This window comes from Cibotium barometz, chromosome 37 (assembly GCF_041138505.1).
Source record: "Cibotium barometz isolate CiBa-2024 chromosome 37, ASM4113850v1, whole genome shotgun sequence".
In the NCBI taxonomy this organism is placed as follows: domain Eukaryota; kingdom Viridiplantae; phylum Streptophyta; class Polypodiopsida; order Cyatheales; family Cibotiaceae; genus Cibotium; species Cibotium barometz.
This window is the reverse complement of record NC_141082.1, coordinates 20734817-20754700: the sequence shown is the minus strand read 5'-3', so window position 1 is coordinate 20754700 and position 19884 is coordinate 20734817. Positions and strand designations below refer to the sequence as shown.

The window sequence follows — 19884 nt, the reverse complement described above, 5'->3', positions numbered from 1 at the left end:
TGTAAGGTACATTCATAGCTGTCCCAAGGTGGGACAACTACTCAGATATTAGAAACAATGGGAAAACACGTCCAACTGTTGAAAGGAAAGATCTCCGAGCTCAAAAAAATCTCGGACCTCTTGAAAAAAGCAAAGCATATGATCTCATGGCAGAAAATCTGTTGATTTCTTGCATGGTAGATCGTCCACAAAGCCTAGTATTTAGTCTAGGAAAGGAAAACTATGTAATCTGACAAAGGCGAAGAAAGGTGCCCGAACATCCAAAAGAATTTCCCGAAGTTGCTGTTGGGAAATCACACTCTCAAGTAGTGTGCTGATAGTTTGTCTAAGAGAGCACGAGAAGAGGGGCATCCCCATAGCAAATGAATAACTGTCTCTTGGCGATGAGAACCTCTCGGAAGAGGCAGGTGCAATGTTTCTCTTAGCTAAGAAGGTGCGAACTAGGAGTGCACCCACAATGCATCTCCACACGAAAAGTTGTCGTTTGAGAGGAAATTTGGTCTTTCAAACTGTGGTCAAAGAGGTCTTCCACCAGCGAAGAGGTTTGTTTACATGCCACAACTGATTTCCATGTGTCTGTATCCAAGGTGGAGGGAGCAGAATTTTATAAGCTCTAGGTACTGTGAGGTGATGGAAAGAGAAAGGAGAGTAACCTGGAAGCTACCTATCAAATTTCCAGTCTCTTAATCTTTCCTCCTCAAGTGGAGGAGAGTTTTTTTCCCTTGCCCTAATTTGCCATTTTTGAAGTCTCATGGCATCATTATTTTTTAGGCAATTTTGGGCCTCTAGAAGACCATCCTTCTCCTGAGCATCTAGCCTCCTATACTTTCCTTACTCCATCAGTAATTGTATTGTTGATTTTGCATTCAACACATTTTGCCTTTCCATGCCATTTTCCATATTTTCGAATAACATCTTGGAGTTTGATTGCAAATCTATACTACACTAGATCTACATCTATCTACATGTGGAGCTTTACATGCTAAATTTCAGCCTCCACCAAAACTTTGAATTGTTGATGTGTGAGGTAGTTGTTATTGACTATAAGCAATTTGTTGTGAGGCAAAGGTACATCATGCGTAGTCATGCCAAAATGCAAGAAGAAGGAAGGAGAGAGGCCATCATCCCTTGGGCATTTGCCTTTCGAGAGGGCGTGCAAAGCATGTCTCAGCTCATCCTTCGAAAAGGGGGCATGCAAAGAGGCACACATATCATCTGTAATAAGCCTAGGCATGCTCTCCCAAACTAGCTGTTGTGCAGCATCTTTATCCAAAGAGTGGGCCTTTGCAAAGATCAATGTCTGATAAAAATCTGAGGCAATACTTGTCACCTTATTTGGATCAGTATGAAATTCTCCTTGAGAATCCTGCAAGCATCTCAAACTGTCCCGATTGTGCATAGGTCCATGTGCTGAGAAAATGGTTTGTTGCATCTGCCACTTCACCTTGATGTTTGATGTTATGTATGAGCAATTGCTCAAATTTGGTGGGTGGGAGTGGATCGATGCAGCAATCCTATGAAGAGTCAACCTTTTTTCAGCTACACTGTCCATAATGCCAAGCTCCTTTTACTTGGACAGATTTAGAGGACTGCTACACCTAGGCCGCACCGAGAGAGGTATGACATCATGCCATTGATTCAAAAGAAAGTGTGGCATTCATACAGCAGGAGTCAAATGTCCCACTTCTTTTGGTTATTCTTACACGGTGGCCTCTGCTTGCCCCAGATGCCCGATAGCTTCTAAGACAGGCCAACATTGCATATGGGGGTGTAGAGCTGCTCAAAGGATTTGGGGCCCTATAGCTCAACTTACGTGCAGATTGAGGAGAGACCATTTATGTTACTTGGGGTGCTATTGCTTGGCTCACTCAGTCTAGTCCACAAATATTTTTTGAGGGCAGGGAGTTGGACACCGCCATAATGGTATGCAAGGTGTGGCGCAACACTGCATGCTATTGGATATTCCTCATAGACTTTATCGACCACCTCTACAGAGGATTGTTACTACTTGGGAGCTCATTGCTAGTGTCATAGCTTGGCAGATTTGGAGGGCTCGATGCACACAGTTTGTTGAGGGCATTCAGATTTACAACTCTCAGTGTATTTCTGCTATATAGGGAGATAGTATTCACACTCTTATGGCTACATGGGCTCGTATACAGGGATCTTGTGCAAGCAAAGCACACTATCTCCATGAGGGAGTGGGATAAAGGGACTTTTTCTCATCGACCCCCATTGGACTCTCTTGGCACCTTTGTGCCCCATATTGGTTGAGATCACCCTATATTTTGGGATGAGGTCTTTTTTTTGTTCCGGCTTCCAACCGTGATTTTGTACGATCTATTCAGATTTAATAGAAGTCTCCTTTCTGCCAAAAAAAAAAAAGAGGCAGCCAAAAGCATGATTTCATTATCAAAAACCAGACTTGGGATGTAGATGACATTTGATCAAATCTTGTCCAAAAACTCTCAAAGAGACATGCAAAAGATTCAAGTAATTCATATATTGCTCAGCAGTCTAGGGCTGGTTTCTTATGTGCAATGGTTATCCTTGTAGCCATGAATAGTTTTTGCTTTCTTGATTGCATGGCCCCTCCACTTTTTCTTGTTAAGCCATCACAGGGTAGAGTAGCAGTACCAAACCTATTTGTCTGTGTCCATTGTAATCCTTGTACATACCTTTAGTAAGATGGATTTAAGTTTGATAACTTACACTGATGTGAAAGAGGTGCTTTCGCTATTTTATAGGCTCAAGAGAATGAATGGTTTGATTGCAGGTAGAGCAATCAGAACCTGTGAACAAAATTAAATCAAATGATACTGAAACACCCCTTGGATCAAGGTCATCATCCCTATCAACAACTCCTGGATCCTCTGAGGAGAAGGCACTAGAGCTGGATGGTTCTGCAGAAAATTCATGGTACTACTCCAAAAGGCAGTACCTACGTAATCCTGTTATGTTTTCTTTCAAGGTTATTCTCTTCTCTTTTTTCAAAAGTGTGTGAAGGCTGCTGCCATCTCTCTCTCTCTCTCTCTCTCTCTCTATTGTACCTCAGTAGGAGTATTTTCCTTTCATAGCTGTTTAGGACTGTTTTAAGACTTTTTTAGTCCTTTTTGTCTTACTTTTGATGAGACACCATCAGCTGTGTACTATGTTTTGGTCTCATAGACCACTTTGGCCTTTCGCAGACGTTAATATATCTTTCTCTCTCTCTCTCTCTCTCTCTCTCTCTCTCTCTCTCTCTCTCTCTCTGACTTGGAGATGTATCTTTCACATGTATTCACATGCTCACCATAGTGTACACCATGCTGATGATGAGATAGACATACAGCCAGTCTGTCCTTTTGTAGTTTTTTTAAAGTTTTGTTAATCTTTTTCCGGGGCCAGTAACACATAGAACTCTTGTACCTCTTTTGGTCTCATAGAACCATTGGATCTTTTGAAGACGTTTAATATAACTTTCTTTCTTTCTTCTAGTGAATTATGTGATAGTAATTATTACCATTTTTTACAAGTTTTGGTTCCCATGCAGGAACGATTTGTGCAGAATGCTGTCTGATATAGACTTGTTGCCAAAGAATCTTAAAGAGCAGGAAAGGCCTTCTTTTATTAATCTGCTAGTCCATGCATGTGTTTGTACTGTTGTTCCTTATAGTATACACTACATATTCTTTACTTTTTGCATTGTTTGGATCGATGTTCAGAAGGATACTCACTTCTTGAAGAAGATTCTCATAGAATTCTTAGAACATCATTCCCCCTGCGTTATCTTGTTTAAGAGGTTTGTATAGATAACTTTCCGGCCCTTTATTGGTCAGCACAGCACTCAAGCCTTTATGGAGGTTTAAATATGGAGAGATGTTCTCCTTTTCTTTCTGATGGTTCCATGCATCTCTTTTTCAAGAACAGGGGATATCACTGCTCCATCCTAACGTTGGAAGCCAGGGCACCAGCTAGCTCATGTATGCACATAGTTGAGCAGCCCAGTATGATGGTATACCCTGGCAGATGGTGGCCTATTAAGGCAAGATGGTTTGTAGACAGTGTAGGAAGGTTTGACATAGCTATAATGCTTGTATGGATCAATATTCCCATATTGAGCCATGTAGGATAGGTAAATTCACTCCCATGATACGCTGACCTAGAGCTATGGGGCCTGAATGTGCACCTATACGGTTCTGGATGGTTCCAGAAGCTGCAAAAAGACTGAAGATCTTTTACGTCTTTCATTACTGGCTGGTGGGAAAGAATGACCATATTGAACAATTGGCACCTAGCACACACAGAGGACTCCCATGGCTGATCATGGTCTACAGAGGCTGTTTAGAGAATCATGCTCTAATACACCAGCGTTGTCTACTGCACCGTAGCGTCCTTCAACATATGACCTCCATCTCAACATTCCAAATCAGCCATCCAAGCTCCGTTTACTGGAGCACATGTGTGTGGAGGTTACAAGCATCTGTTGTATCAGAAACATTAGCTGTACAATAATGTTCTGTCTCTGTTAGCATGCAATATGAAGTTAAGTTTTCTTCTGTGAAAAATCTCAATTCTTATGACTGCAAACACCACATTGTATTAGAATCACTATCTCCTAGTAAAACCTGAGGTGATTAATATGAGATTTGAGTTCTTTATATAGATATTCATCGTTCTGTAAGATGAGTTTGTGCATGCTCAAGAGATTATGATTGTCATCCTGGCAAATTTTTGAATCTGCTTTTGAATTCACAACAATGGTCTTTGGTGATATCAGGACTTGTCATGTCTGTGTTATAATGCCCTAATTTTTGGTCTTTGTGCTGTATTGTCTGCCTTCTAGCCTCCTTATGGAGTACTGAGTTGATTATATCATTGAGCATTGGTTGGAATGTATAGTCGCTTGGTGGGTTAGTGTTTTCTATTAAGGCACACCAATTGATCATGCCGTCTATGTGCCCAGAGGTATAGTGCAGGTCATGTTGGGTCCACAATCACCCATTAAGATACTTTACTCTGCAGTGGACACACTGATTGAGAGATTATTGGAAGCTTGTCTGCCAGGAAAATCTGGAGATCCTGCTGTAGAGAGGCTATTGATGGTACCAAGACTTCTCACAGTCACACTGTATCTGCTATCTGGTCAGAGGATACCCTTGTATCCATATGGAGTAGGATTCACAAGTACAGACGGGATAGCCCCTTCATATTAGACCCAGGTTCTGGTATTGTACGGAACCATTGTTTTCCTGAGTCTGTCAGCAGTGATTTTCTTTTTCAGCATCCTTTCTTTATAAAGGATGTATTTTATTTGATACTTAATAGAACGGTCCATTTTTCCACCAAAAGAAAAAAAGAAGAAAGGAAATAAATAACCTAGGTATTTCTCCTGGTGTATATACTTGCATAGTACATCATGGTTGCCAGTTGAGGGAAATCAAATCGTAGCTGGACATTAACAGCACACTTAATAATGGAATAAATCACAACTTTAACCCAGATAAAGACATGTAAGCAATACAGGATGAACAATCAATCTCCAAGCGTTACATCAGTAATTGCAGAATATATAGTTTCATATTAATCTCTGAGCAACACATCACCAAATCTGCATAACAAGAAGCCAGCACATCAGAAGCATCCAGATATTCATAATGTGAGTCTCTCTCTTGGTCAACCATGACGATTGGGAACATCAACCCATTGCCATTCGTTCAAAATGTTCCTTGAATCACAAGATTCTGGCCATTGGACAGTCACAAGATTCCAAGAACATTCCACCCTGAAAATCAACAGACATCCTGGCACTGTACATCATTTGATGACTTGCTTTGAGGAACACTCTGATAATATTACAGTTGTAAAGAGATTGTGTTCATGGAACGAATGTTTGACAAGTAGAAAGTCTAACCAAATGCACAATGTTGCTTTATCTAGAGAAGCCAGGAGATTGATTGTGCTTTTTTTCTTTTTTCTCAGGGGAATACAGATGATTGCTTGCTGGATAGAGAGGAGCAACTGAGAACTGCTGAAAAGAGGCTTCTAGAGGAACAGAAAAATCTTTCAGATGCTCGAAACGCTCTGTTAAAACATGAGAAAGCACTGTCTATGCGGGAAAAAATTGTGCAGCAACAAGAACAGGTACTGCCTCTCTAACAGTAAGGGATCATGAAGCTTGTGCTGCCTTCAAAGGTGTACTGACTTCATCAGAAACCATTGCACAGGAAAAAGGAGTTCTGGACACCAAGTTGAAGGCCATGGAGACGGGGAAAGTTGTATTGAGTAAGTTCTGTGCTGCTTTGAAGGATGTTTTGTCCCAGTTGGAGCATAGGGCTCAAGTATTGCAGGATGCTCGGATTGACTCAGATCATCCTAACCAGATATTCCCAGAAGTAAATAAGCGCTTCTTCAGCTATGAGTTAGAGTCTCACCTCAGTTCTAATGAGGCCACAGACTTCAACAGTCTTTCACTCTTGGCAGTTGGGGTCGATGCAGAGAAGTGGTGTGTTATTGTCAGTGCTATTTGCCAGCGGTTCATGTCGTTTCTTGCTCGGGAGACACATCTGAAGGAGTTGGCTTTATCTCTGAATAAGGAAGCCATGAAGTTAGTGAAGATGGAACAAGATATGATTGAAGCAAGGGCATCCTCTGCTCTTCTCTTGAAGAATCTAAATGATGATAAAACTAACTTACAAAAGGAGAAAGAAAATCTTGCAATGTGGGAAACACAAATACAGGACTGCAAAAAGGTAACGTTGGATGCTCACATGTTGATGGACTTGAAACACAAGAGAAGGCTTGCTTGCTCCATTCCCATATGTGTAGAGACTTCTCATTTTTCAGGAAGACATGCTCAGCCCGTATAACATTTCTTTTTCTTTTTTTCCAGAAAAGAGACTTCTATTAAGTATGAAAAAATTATACAGAAGGGAGATCTCAAACCAAACAAGGGGGAATCTCAACCAATTAGGTGCCTTGTGCTCCCAACAAGGTCCTATATGAGTGGCAGTGAAAAAGATGCCGTAATCCCACGCTCTCCTAAACTGGTCGCTTTTTCTCTCCGCAGCCTTTGAAGATCCCTGGATTCTGGCCCAAGTGGCCATGAGGGGGTGGATGATATCAGTCCAAATACTGCAAATGCACTGTGACACATAAATCAAAGTGCCCTCAATGGTTGCAATGCATCTAGCCTGCCAAATGTGCAAGGCTGCAATGCTAGCAATAATCTCCCATGCACTGTCCAACCTCTGTGCAGGCGGGATGTATCCTGACTTAGACATGTCCTGAAGACGGCACCGTCGAGCAACTCCTTGACTGATCATAATGACTAAATCCCTGTCTTTCTCCTCATATCTAAGTTGTGGGCTCGACTGTGTCATTTAAGTATCCTTCCTCATCCTTCCAAGGAGAGGTGCTATCACATCCTATGTGATTATGTGCACTCTCATAAGCAATAATAGACTATCTCTAAAGCTCATGCACATCTCGGGCATGCTGGGCTAACAGTGACGACCGATCTCCACTGGTTGGTGGCGAGGCCACCAAGTAAAGAAAGCCAAATAAAGGAGGATATCTCTCTCCTCCTAAAAGAATGCCACGACCTCCTCCAAAAAGTACTATCAATGTCAAGTATGATACCATACATCTCCCAATGGGGTCTAAGAGTAGGGACTCTCTGGATGTGTCCCAAGACAAGATGCCTGGCATTCCTCATAGTATAACTAAACAAAGACATGCTTCTCATTGGGTCGTTAGCATCCCTCCACACCCACTCACTGGGGTCCCAATGCAAATACTTGATAGAGCATTTGCCATACAACCAAGGGTTCCAAGCATCTGTGATCATCCCTTGGGTGAGATCAATATTAAGTGCTTGCTCTGCCAACAAAACTCACAGGACGCACCACTGGGCCCTCAGTGATATCCTACAAGTGTCACACCTCTCCAAATACCATCCATCTCGTATAGAGAAAAAGACTGGTGTGCGTCATTCCCCCCTGGTGTGGGGAGGCCCATAACATCTAGAGGTACAGTAGTCCCTGAGAAAACTCCAAACCACGAGTGATGAAGCCTTTCCAAGGTCCTTGTGATGCAGTGGTTAGGTATGGCAGCATCAATCTGCACAATCCTCTGACTAGTGTCCCTCAGATGTTGCATAAGCACCCCTCTCTGGTTCTCCGTGAGGATTTTAAGCCTCTTCCAATCCAACACTGTGGGGAAGAGAGTCTCCAACCAGCCCATTGAATATGCGTAGCTGCCCCAAGAGGTCTACCGTATGCATCCAAGGTCAAGTGATTTCACATAATGGGCTGTCTGTTAACCTCCTCAGCTGACCGTGGTGGTATGTGAACTCGGAACCTCCTCATGCAATCCAGAGCCCGAAGAAAGGATCTAACCAAAGGGAAGGATGGGGCCCAATAATTTGGTGCCTCCGAGAAGATAAATCGTGGGCTGTATATCCAGTCACCTCCCCTAACTGGAGTACACCTTTCAACCTGTTGCATGAGAAAGTCCTTCCATGGCTCAGTGCCATGAAGGAATCCTTTGACAATCATCTTACAGAGCAATGCCTTACACTGCACCTCTGGGTCTTGTTGTTCAATCCCCCCTTTTTCTTGGGTAGCCCTGGTGTGTATTGTGCCATCTAATCTTGACCAAAGAAAATTCGAAATGAGGGGACGTAACTGGCCAATGCATCCCCTATGAAGATAGCACTTGGTTAACCACCAAGGCTCAAGACACCAAATCAAGCTTCCTCCTACTTCAATGATGAAGTTTGCTTCTAATGCTCATGAGAACATGCACAAACTTTGTGCTCGGGAGAGATGTCAATGCCGACCTGGCACCAAAGGTATTGTACAAATATGGAAGCAAGAGCTAGAAACTAGAAGACTAGAAATGAAATAAGAACAAGATTGAAGGACAAAGAGTTACCTTGAGATGAGTGTAGACAAGACACAAGCTTGATTCTTTCATTGATGTGACACCCACAATATATAGGTGAGAAGTACAAGATAGAGTAGACTCACTGACTTATGGGACAATTATAGAGGTGCCACATGGCACTAGACTAGACTAGACTAGGAGAAGTACACCTAGTGTGCACTTATCTCCAACACCCTCCTTAAGTGGACACTAGGAGGACATGACTGACAAGATGACAGATGACAAAGATAGATAATAAGGCAAGATGAAGAGACTAATGACTGATGACTAGACAGACAGACAAGCCAAGATAAAATGACTAAGACTGAAAGACAGAAACATAAGACAAGATCCTAAGACACCCCTCCTCAAGTGATATCCTCATATGGGTCCACAAGGGTAGGGACAAGATGGATCTAAAACAAGACACAGTCAGATTGATAGACAAATAGACAGACAGACAAGACTAGATAGACAGAAGACTAACTGTAGACAAACAGATGGACCTTGAAGACATCCCCTCCTCAAGGGCAACCTCTGCCTCTTGGGTAGGGACAAGAGAGAGGTCCAAAGGCACAATGAATAAGACACTTAGAACCCCTTGACCTACATCATCGGTGGTCAAAGTGGTAGACAAGAAAGATGAAGTAATCAGAAAGCCCACTCCTCATCATATGAGGAATGAACAGCAAGATCTGCTGATGGAGATGCTGCAGCAACATGGGCTGAGGTAGATGTAGGGGCTGATGTAGAGGGTTTAGAGTAGCAGTCCTTCTCCCGGTGATTATCACGGCCACAAATGGTGCATGGATGAGCCTTGAAGCAGTCCTTCTCCATATGATTAGTTTTTCCACAATGGGTGCAAGGCTTTCTTACCTTAGAACTTCCTTTCTTTGCTAAAAATGCAGTGTCAGTTACCTTTTGTTGTTGAGTTCTTTCCTCTTCTTGGAGAGCATTGATGATACCTTCAAGAGTAGGATTATTGTGATACTTGAAGGTAGTGACAAGAGTAGCATAGGTGTCAGGTAAGCTTTTGAGAAGCACAGCAATAGCAATATCTTCGGAGATGGGGGACTTCACTGATGCAAGCTGAACCATAAGATTGCGAAGATAATTGACATGAGAGGCTATAGTAGCTCCCTCCTGCATATATAGATCAAAGAATGAGATCATAAGTGCAATCTTAGAGTTTTTAGAGCGGGGTCCAAAAAGGGTATCCAAAGTGATCCATGCTCGAGAAGCAGACTGTATGTCGGAGATGTGATGAATGTACTCATCTCCAAGACCGAGCAAGATGATAGCATAGGCTTTGTCATTCTTGGCAGTGGGAACATAAGTGACAACTTGCTCAATGTCGGAATCTTCGGGAGCAGCATGGTGAACAACGTCCCAAAGACTTTCTTTCATAAGATGGCACTTGATTTTGATTTGCCAAGTATGAAAGTTGGACCCATTAAATTTGTCGATAGACATGAGAGAATGAGTAGAAGAGGCCATGTGGGAAGGTCTTACCTCTTGCTAAAATGCAAGGGCAGTGTGTATTCCCTTACAAGATTGTAGAAATGAATGAAAGAAGAGATCCAAATTGCAAAAGTACTGGCCAGCAAACTGAAGGAGACAATGCAGAGTACCTTGTAGACTCTTCAAGCGCAATAAATCCGAGGCAGAGACAGCCCCTTGAGTCGGTGAAGAAGGCAGCCAAAGGAAGCATCAGGGTAGTACGATGAACGTCCAAAGCTGAGGCGGCTCCAAAAAAAACGGCGGAAATTTGCTGAGCTGCTGCAGCAGCAAGTCGGTAGCAAATAGATGCTGGTCGGCTGCTGCTCTAGCTCTCTCTCCACGAATAACAGCGTGCAGTAAGAAGTTCAGGCCTGCGAGGCTGAGTGGTGGCTGAGAATAAGAGCGGAACTGAGCAAGATAATGGTGGCAAATTTCTGTTCTGAGAAGAGCGGCTGCAGGGGGCAGAAGTGGCGTGCAAATCTGCAGCAGTAGAGACAGCCTGAACAGGAACCGGCAGCAGCTAGAGGTGATGGCCTGAATAGCAGCAATCGTGGAGAAGACGGGCAGAAGATGGAGATGGCGGGCAGCAACTTGGAGTGGCCTCCTCTTCAAGATGTCGCTTCTCCACGTAGGTAGTAGAGGTCCTCAAGAGGAAAGAGAGCATACTCTCTTGCACTTAGAGAAAGAGAGAGAGGGCATGGCTTCTCTTTTTGGCCTCCCTCTCCTCAATCTCTAGGAGCAAGGAAACCTGGCTCTGATACCATGTACAAATATGGAAGCAAGAGCTAGAAACTAGAAGACTAGAAATGAAATAAGAACAAGATTGAAGGACAAAGAGTTACCTTGAGATGAGTGTAGACAAGACACAAGCTTGATTCTTTCATTGATGTGACACCCACAATATATAGGTGAGAAGTACAAGATAGAGTAGACTCACTGACTTATGGGACAATTATAGAGGTGCCACATGGCACTAGACTAGACTAGACTAGGAGAAGTACACCTAGTGTGCACTTATCTCCAACAGGTATCTAGTTTTTTGTTTTTCGAGCTGGGCTTAGAAATGAACAACCTCGTTCTGAGACTCGAATAGAGAAACACTTTTGGCATTAGCTTCGCCGTCTCTAGTCTCAGAGATGGTTTCGCTACTTCCTTTAGGCATTGCCCTGGAAGATCCATGAGCTGGGCACAACAGCGACCAAGTACTCCCAGAGGAGCCCAGGTACTGTGGGACTTGCCCTCTGGCGCGCCCACTAAAAACTTTGTATACTTGGCAGATTTCCGGATAGGAATTGCCCTACCCAAGTTGGGCATCGGCTCGAACAAAGGTATCTAGTGTGGCAACCAAGGTATCTGGCAGTGCATCCTCTCAGTCCAAGTGAACCCCACATCCAAACCCAATCTGCTTGCGGAGAATCACTGATTTAAATTCCCATTGACTTGTGCCAATTAATGGTGACTCCTGCTGCAATGAGGTACAATAAAGGAGCTAGGAGACGCATCCTTATTGCATCAAGTGGGAAATCTGAAAGTGCTCACCATGTTCACCGCCACAGGCCAAAACTGTGCTATGGGCCTCCCTATAGATGCATGAGACCTCTTTAATCTAGTCTTGAGAAAACCCCATGCGTGCCATCATGCCTTCCATGAAGTCTCAATCTACTCTGTCATATGCTTTTTCAAAGTCTAGCAAGGAGATAGCAAGGGATTGTTGGCTAGATTTAGCCTACTCTACAGCTTCCCCTTGTCTGATGTTGAACCTTTAGAGCTTGTGACCACTTGACAAGACTTGAGAGTTAGCTAGGGGTACTTGTTTTTGTTTAGGGATTATCAAATATACTTCTTCCTTGGAGGAACCCATTTTGTGTGTCACGAACAACCCTTTGAAGAACCAGCTCTAACTGCATAAAATGCTTTAGCTAAGATTTTATATGCAGATCCAAGTAAAGTGTGGGCCTCTACTGTTTGATGTTGGCCTTATTCCCATCTCTTGGGATAAGGTGGATAAGACCCTACATCGTACATATATGGCACATTGCCTGTGAAGCAATAGTGACCTCATCCCCTGTGGTTCCAAAACCGTGTAAAGAAGGATGAGGAGAGACCATCATCTCTGGGTGTTTTCCTTTAGAAAGAGCTTGCAATTCATGTCTCGACTCATCCTTCGAGAAGGGGCCATCTAGATTCCATTGAGAAATACATATCAGCTGTGATAAGTTTGGGCTACAGTTCCAAACTTTCTACTATGCAACATCTCTCTATGGAGAAGGGGGGCTTTGAAGAAAGAAATATCCATAAAAACTTGATACAATACTCCTCACCTTATCTAGTTGAGTATGATTCTCTCCCTGTTGTGAGTCCTGCACGTATCTCACATTCCCTACTATGGTTAGGCTGATGTGCTAAGAGGAAGTGTTTGTAAATTGTTACATCTGCCACCATCGGTGTCCAAAAGGCCTTGTTAGCATGAAACAAGAACTCAGCCCGCCTATTCATGGTGTCAACTCCAACAGGGAGGACTCAACAGTCATTTTGGCTTGATGCATCATCCTTCTATGAAGATGACTCTGCAACCTCATCGCTCTGCAATACATTGTATATGGGTGATGCATGATCCTGTGTTAGCATGAAATGACAACTCCGCCCGCCTATCCATGGTGCCAACCCCAATGGAGAGGACTCAACAAAGTCATTATTGATGCATCATCCTTCTATGAAGATGGCTCCCGAGCCTCATCACTCTGATCGAAAACATCATCATTCTGCAGTACATTGTATGTGGGTGATAATTGACCCTGTGTCCTAGAATTCTCACGAGGGGTGGCCATGAGAGATGACTCGCCACCCCTGGCAGAACACTGATAGAGCCTTAGGTTGTGTCGCTTGCTAAGAGGTGCGTTTGCGCCCTTTCCTATGGCCCCTTTTTGGTAACTTACCCGGCATTGGTCAGGCCTATTTGCAATCTCCATACATTGCTTCAATGGACCGTTAGGTCTTGGAAGCAGTACACAGTCCTCAATAAGGTCACTGTCATGAGCAAGCACCATAACCCCTGGGGACAGCATCCGTCGAGGCAGTGATCGGGTGGTAGAGGACCAGCCCAAAAGCTAACCCAATGGCATCCAGCATCGGCCAATTTGCATGTGGAAGACCTGGGAATCTGAGTCTAATAGGAAAGTAGTTCCCTTCTTCTTCAACAAGGTCAAAATACTAGTGTATGGTAGGAAGAACATCTTCCTTGGGCCCAATGGGAATGTGTTGCCCTTCAATACCTCTGAGGTTGCTTCCTTAGCATCAAAGTCCACTAGGAAGAAACCTCTCCCAATCAGCCTCACATCTTTGAAGTGGAGGTAGCCGATGCTCTTAGTCGAAAGGCCAGCATCTAGACCATGCAACATAGTCACAAGGGACGGGGGACGGTGACGGGGGACGGGGACGGGGACGAGACGGGGGACGGCCATAAGTAGGGAACGGGGACGGGGGAGGGAACGGCACTCACAAAATACTTTTTTTTTAAAATTTTTCTACTCTACACTTATTCTACTTTGGAAGTACATGAAAAGGAGCACAAATTTACACTAAAATGGTAAGCTTTTGAGTCATATTAATAATTAAGTAGATACAAAATGAGTCATGACTCAAGAGTCAGGAGTCAGGACTAAGCCTTAAGGAGGTAGAATACATGGACGGACTCAAATGAGTCAATGACAAAAAAGTGCTGAAGACTAGAGGCTAGAGGCTAGAGCTAAGTAGTAAGGCCCATGAATCATGATCCATGAATGATCATCCACGTGAAGTGCTCGCCTCATGGTCATGGGTAGCTTGTGCCAAAGAAGCATCAAGCTCATCCTCAGTCTCATCCTCACTGGCATACTGCTCCTGCACCTCATCCTCTTGTTGCTCTTCTTGTTGACTGATCTCCCACTCGGTGAAGGAATCTGCCTTCTTGGTCACGCTCTTGCAAAGCATTCGCAAGTTCGCGCTGACGAAGACAAGGTCATTGGCACGCTCTACCCCGAGTCGGTTCCTCTTCCTAGAGGCAATGTGGCTGTAGGTACTCCAAAGTTGCTCCAAGCAAGAGGAGCTGACGGCTTGGCTAAGTATGCGGTGGCAAGCTGCTGCAGCTCCGGTCCATCTGAACCAAAGTCCTCCCACCATAGAGCAGCACCAACTTTGGAGCAGTCAACCTGTGCATCATGACAGCCATAGGAGCCATGAAATGACCTGTACATCGAAAGCTGGTCCCTGATCTTGCGCCTAACCGATGCATCAGGAACAAGATGATCCAAGATGATCCTCCATCCAGCGCTCACCTCCCGGTCGCTCTCCTGCTTGTTGCCTTGGAATTTTGGGTCCACCACATAAGCTGCTGCATGCAATGGAGAGTAGTAGGAATTCCACCTTCCTAGACACAAGGCATGGATCTCCTCGTATCTGTCTTCGTCAGGCACGAAGTCTTTCAACTTCTCTATCATGCAATCCATGGCCTCGTACACCTTGCCTATGCATGGTTGCATAGCGTCTACAATCCTCAATAGGTGGACTATGGGCCTCACCATAGCATCTGTGGTCTTCACACGCTCCCACCAAGAGGCGTTATCCGCCCGTAGCCTACACTCTTGGCCAGTGTTTGTATGGGACTCTTGCATGGCGACAAACTCGTCGCTAAGGAAAAGCCCCCTCAAAGCACCGCTACAATCCTTCAACCGGCCCAACATGAGAAAGTTGTAGGCAAACCGGGTGTCGGAATATTTGAGGAGAGAGAGACAGGACCTCTTGTTGAACTCATGCCGAAGTCTTTGGTGGTTGAGGACAAAGGAGACCATGGTGTTGGCCTCCTCAATGAGCGGGCTGATCCATGGTAATGCCCCGATGTCCTTGAGGAGGTTGTTTAGGCAATGAGCCATACAAAAGGACACCGTGACATGTCCATACATACCTTGGAGAATAGCTCCCGCCGCCCTATTGGAAGGCTCCCCATCCGCAACAAAGCCCACTACATTCTCGGGGCCAACGATCTCCATGGTGGTAGCCCACTCTGCCGCAAGCACATCCGCACTCTTCCCAGTGCCGGATGCATCATGAGATGAGATGAAGTACATCTCGTCGCGGGAATATGCAACCATGCCGTGAATACTCCTCTTGCGGGTGTCACTCCATCCATCCACAATGAGGGAGACTCCGTTCCTCTCCCATTGCCGCTTTGTGTTGTCGGCCGCTTGCTCTACAATGCGCTTCTCCTTCTCGAGCAATGTAGTGCGCAAGCTCTCGGATGAGGGGGGCGTATAGGTTGAGCCATACTCCCCATACTTCTTAACCATGACCTTGAAGTATTCCGACCTATTCAAGAAAGTAATTTACTAATGAGAAGGGGACTAGGATAATGAAAACATGAATGATGAATTGGCAATGATCGATTGCACTTACCTAGCCGCTTGAAAGGCAATGTGGTCGTGGAAGAAGAAGCGGGCACCGCTATATCCACCTCCTCCTTCAACTTGGGGTTCCAATTCTCCCCAAGTGTAGATTGTTGTCGTGGGCCACGTAATGGTTGAGAGGCCGTGGAGATGGAGGGTGCCGGCGTCATGGATGGAGTAACATTCCGACTTGATGGTGTGCATGATCCCGATCCACCACATGACTCCATTGTAGAGGCTTGAGTTCCTCTCCCCATCGTCGCGGGATCCACGGCCACTCGTGGTGTCCTTCTTGTCGCTTCGACCGTCTCATAGACGCTAAGCTTGTCAAGAAGTTCCCATCTCTTCTCGGGCGTGACATTCGTGCAAAACCTCACCTCATGCCCACTCTCATGCAAGAGGTGGGCTCGCACTTTGTCGGCGCCACCCGTTCGCCGGTACGGGCAAAGCTTACATACCCATGGCCGAGAACCGCCTCCATGAGCGGATGGGGTGTAGTTAACCTCCTCCCACCATGTCCATCCCGTTGTCCTTCTACGGGATGCCCCGGCACGTGAGGAGGATGCCATGGTTGAAGATGGCTTGACTCTTGAGCCTTGGCCCTTGAGGAATGAGAGAGAGAGAGAGAGAGAGAGAGAGAGAGAGAGAGAGAGAAAGATTTTATTAACGTCTTCCAAAAGACCGAACTCGGCCTATGAGACAAATCGGAGTACCTGTATGGGGTATCCTCTGTCATCCCAACAAAATGAAAAAGTACTGAACAAAAAAGCTGAATCTGGGTGTGCAGGGGATGGAGCTCTACTACTAGGAGAATGCAAAGCTATATGCATGGAGTATACAATCATGATATGCAACCTAGCTAGCTCCATCCTGTACCATACTGGGGGTATAAAATGGTATACATCAGTGAAGGGGGTGTCCACAGCCTGAAGAACATGCCTGGGTGTGCTCTGAAGCGAGCCAGTTGTTCCGCACCCTCTCTGTGAAACTGAGCTCTGATCTCTGTCATCTCTCTCTGGTATAGGCGTGGTGTCCGAAAGCCAGGTGTCCTCTGTCTCCTGCGGGCTCTAAGTGTCTCTGCTCTCTGGAGAGTAATTCCCTGTCGTGTAGGGGCTGGGAGAGAGAGGCCTAGAGCCTAGAGGCTTGGAAGTTGGAAGACTCAAGACTCAAGAGGCTTGAGAGAGAGAGAGAGAGAGAGAGAGAGAGAGAGAGTCTAGATAGTAGGGCGGCGGCCCGCGGGCCTTGTGTGAGAGGCTTGGAACTTGGAAGTTGGAAGCTAGAAGAAGCTTGAAAGCTTGAGAGTTGTGTGTGCTTGTAGCCTTGTAGAGGCTTGTTCTTATATAGATAGGCAAGAGAGAGAGGCAAGCCTCAAGGGCAAGAGAGAGAGAGAGAGGGCCAAGCCTCAAAGGCTCAAGGGCCAAGGCCCAAGCAAGCGGACTGCAACGGCTGCAAACGGCGGGCGGAACGGCTATAAACGGCGGGCGCAACGGTTGCAAACGGCTCTCTGTCGTCCCCTCACAGAACCGTCCCCCCCCCGGCGTCCCCCGTTTCCTGAGCCGGCCCCGCCGTCCCCTGTGAGAAACGCCACTTAGGGGACGTCCATCCGTCCCCTGCCGTTCCCGTCGCCTGTCTGTCCCGTTTCGGCGTCCCTCCGTTCCAAGCAGCCGTCCCTTCCGTCCCCTGTGACTATGCCATGCAAGAGTCTACCATTCTTGAAATCACTGGAAAATACTTAGATAGCATGAAAGATCAGTATGTCGATTCCCTTGAGTTTGGTACTCAATACAGTTTGGCCCTTGATTTTCAGCTTGGCCATTTCACAGTTCAAAACGGTTGGTTGTTCTACAAGAATTGCTTTGTGTGTCATTCGGGAAAAGCAAGCAGCTCTTCTCCATGATGCCCACGACTCCTTAGTTGGAGACCATAGAGGTATCAACAATATCCTCGAGAAATTGGAACGGTCCTTTTAGTGGCCAAAAATGAGGCATGATGTTTATTCACATGTTCAAGCCTGTAAGATTTGTCAAAAAGTAAAGGTTCCATATACGAAAAAGGCTGGTTTACTTCAACCTTTGTCTATCCCCGACGGACCTTTTATTGACATTTCTATGGACTTTGTAGGGCCTTTACCAACATCCACCGGATCTCGCAACATTCAGTGTTTTACCATTGTGGATCGCGTAAGTAAGTTCTGCATGCTGATTCCATGCAAGGATAGGGCCATAGTTGAGGACGTCGCCTGCCTTTTCCTCAAGCATTGGTACCCCATTTGTAGTTTGCCTAGTACCATTACATCATTTAGGGATTCCAAGTTCACCTCGCATTTTTGGAGGGCATTATTCGAGAACTTTGGGTCCAAGTTACAGTTGTCTAACGCATTCCATCCACAAACAGACGGCTAGACATAAATTTATAACCAGTTGGTCTTTGATGTTCTCAAGTCATACTGTCATGACCAATAGTCCAAATGAGAACATTTTCCTCCATTGGTCCAGCCATCTTAAACAATACTGATTCATCTAGTGTCGGACGTACTGTGTATGAGGCAGCCTTTGGTTGCCATTTCTCTTCTCTTTTGACGAGAATGGTGTCTCCATCTCACAAAACGATGGAAGCATTCTCCGAAATCATTTGTACAGTTCCAACATATAGTTTTAGCCAAGGAACTGTTAGAAGTCATCTCCTGTCTTTCTGTAGACACCTGGGCCTTTGTTGTGGGTATGCCCGCCCTTGTAGGTGTTTTCTCATTTTTCCCCACTCTCCGTATTTTTCTCCCTATTTTTCTGTGGCTTGGGTGGCAGCCCTGTGGTGGAAGGAGGACCTCTGATGTTGGCCGACTGCAGTTGTACATGCTGGTGCTGGCTGATTGTTTTGCTTCACGTCCCACGACCTCCCACATGTGCTGGCCGACACCCCTACAGCTGGCTGACTGCTTTTTTGGCTGGTCGTGGAGGTTTAGTGCCAGTCGGCTGCCTCTGAAACAGGCCGACTGCACTATGGGGGCCATATAAAATGCCCCCCCAGTCCCTTGTCACATGTGTATCATATTCGGGATCTTCTTTGTGTATATAGAGCAGAGTTACACGCCTCTATCTCTCTCCCTCTCTTGTGCTGTTTTCTTTCTGCATTGCGTTTGCTCTTGTGTTCCCAGATTTGGTCATCATCTCCGCTGCGCATTTTGACAGAAACATGGAAAACATCATGCATCGTCCAACTGCCAGGCAACTTCAACTTCATGGAGACATCACTTAGCTTTTTAACTATAGGAAAAGGTCCAAAACTATGTAAAGAAAGCTTGGGACAACATTTGCCCACTTGTTTCAATCTTTGTTTCATTATGCACAAATAGACCCAATCCCCTTCCTTGAAGTGGACATCTCGTCTAGACTTATTTGCTTGTCTTCTATAAGCTTCTTGGGCCTTGGTCAAGCAATCTTTAACTGACCAGAAGTTTTCGATGTTTCAGATGAACAGCAGCCAGACGTGGTTGACGAAGTAGAAGTCATTGAGCTTGAGTAGGCCTTCTTCATCGTTCGAAGCATGGTTCTGGTCAAAGACTGTGTCAGTTCTACCCAAAGTTCCGAGATCGAGGTACGCACGAAGCAATAGTCTAGACGAAGAATTCTTTCAAGAGTACGCTAGTTATTGGCGGACTACTTGGAAGCCATGAACCGGCCGCCAAGCTAAGCATGAGGAAATGTCACATGCACTCTGCACTGTAGTGCATGGTGACAAGATGGCTCATCATCAGTGCATTGTTGTACAGTAGTAGGACCCTTTAGGATATGAAAATGTGGTATGCCGTAGTCCCATTATAATCTTCAGTCCAGGATATGTTAAGCGCGAGCTAGGTAGGTCATTCCTCAGTGAGTCAGTCAAGTCCCTTAACCCACTTGAAGAGAATCATTCATGCATGTAGAGTTAGTAGAAGCCTGAGGGTTTGCATCAGATCATGGTCTGCATTTGCAGAGCATTCATCCCCATATGCATGTAAACGATTGCAGAAGCCTTAGAACTTTATTCAGCATTATTAGTATATTTTAGCATAATTATTAGCATT

General features: G+C 45.2%; 1 protein-coding gene across 1 annotated transcript in view; it reads left to right on the top strand.

Annotated features, from left to right (window-relative positions):
* The window catches only part of LOC147617048 (uncharacterized), a 200325-nt gene that overhangs the window by 44486 nt on the left and 135955 nt on the right, over window positions 1–19884 (top strand). Inside the window, exons 5-6 of the mRNA XM_086776415.1 lie at window positions 2777–2971; window positions 5962–6123. Coding sequence (XP_086632541.1) covers window positions 2777–2971; window positions 5962–6123 — 357 coding nt within the window. The remainder of the gene's footprint in view (window positions 1–2776; window positions 2972–5961; window positions 6124–19884) is intronic.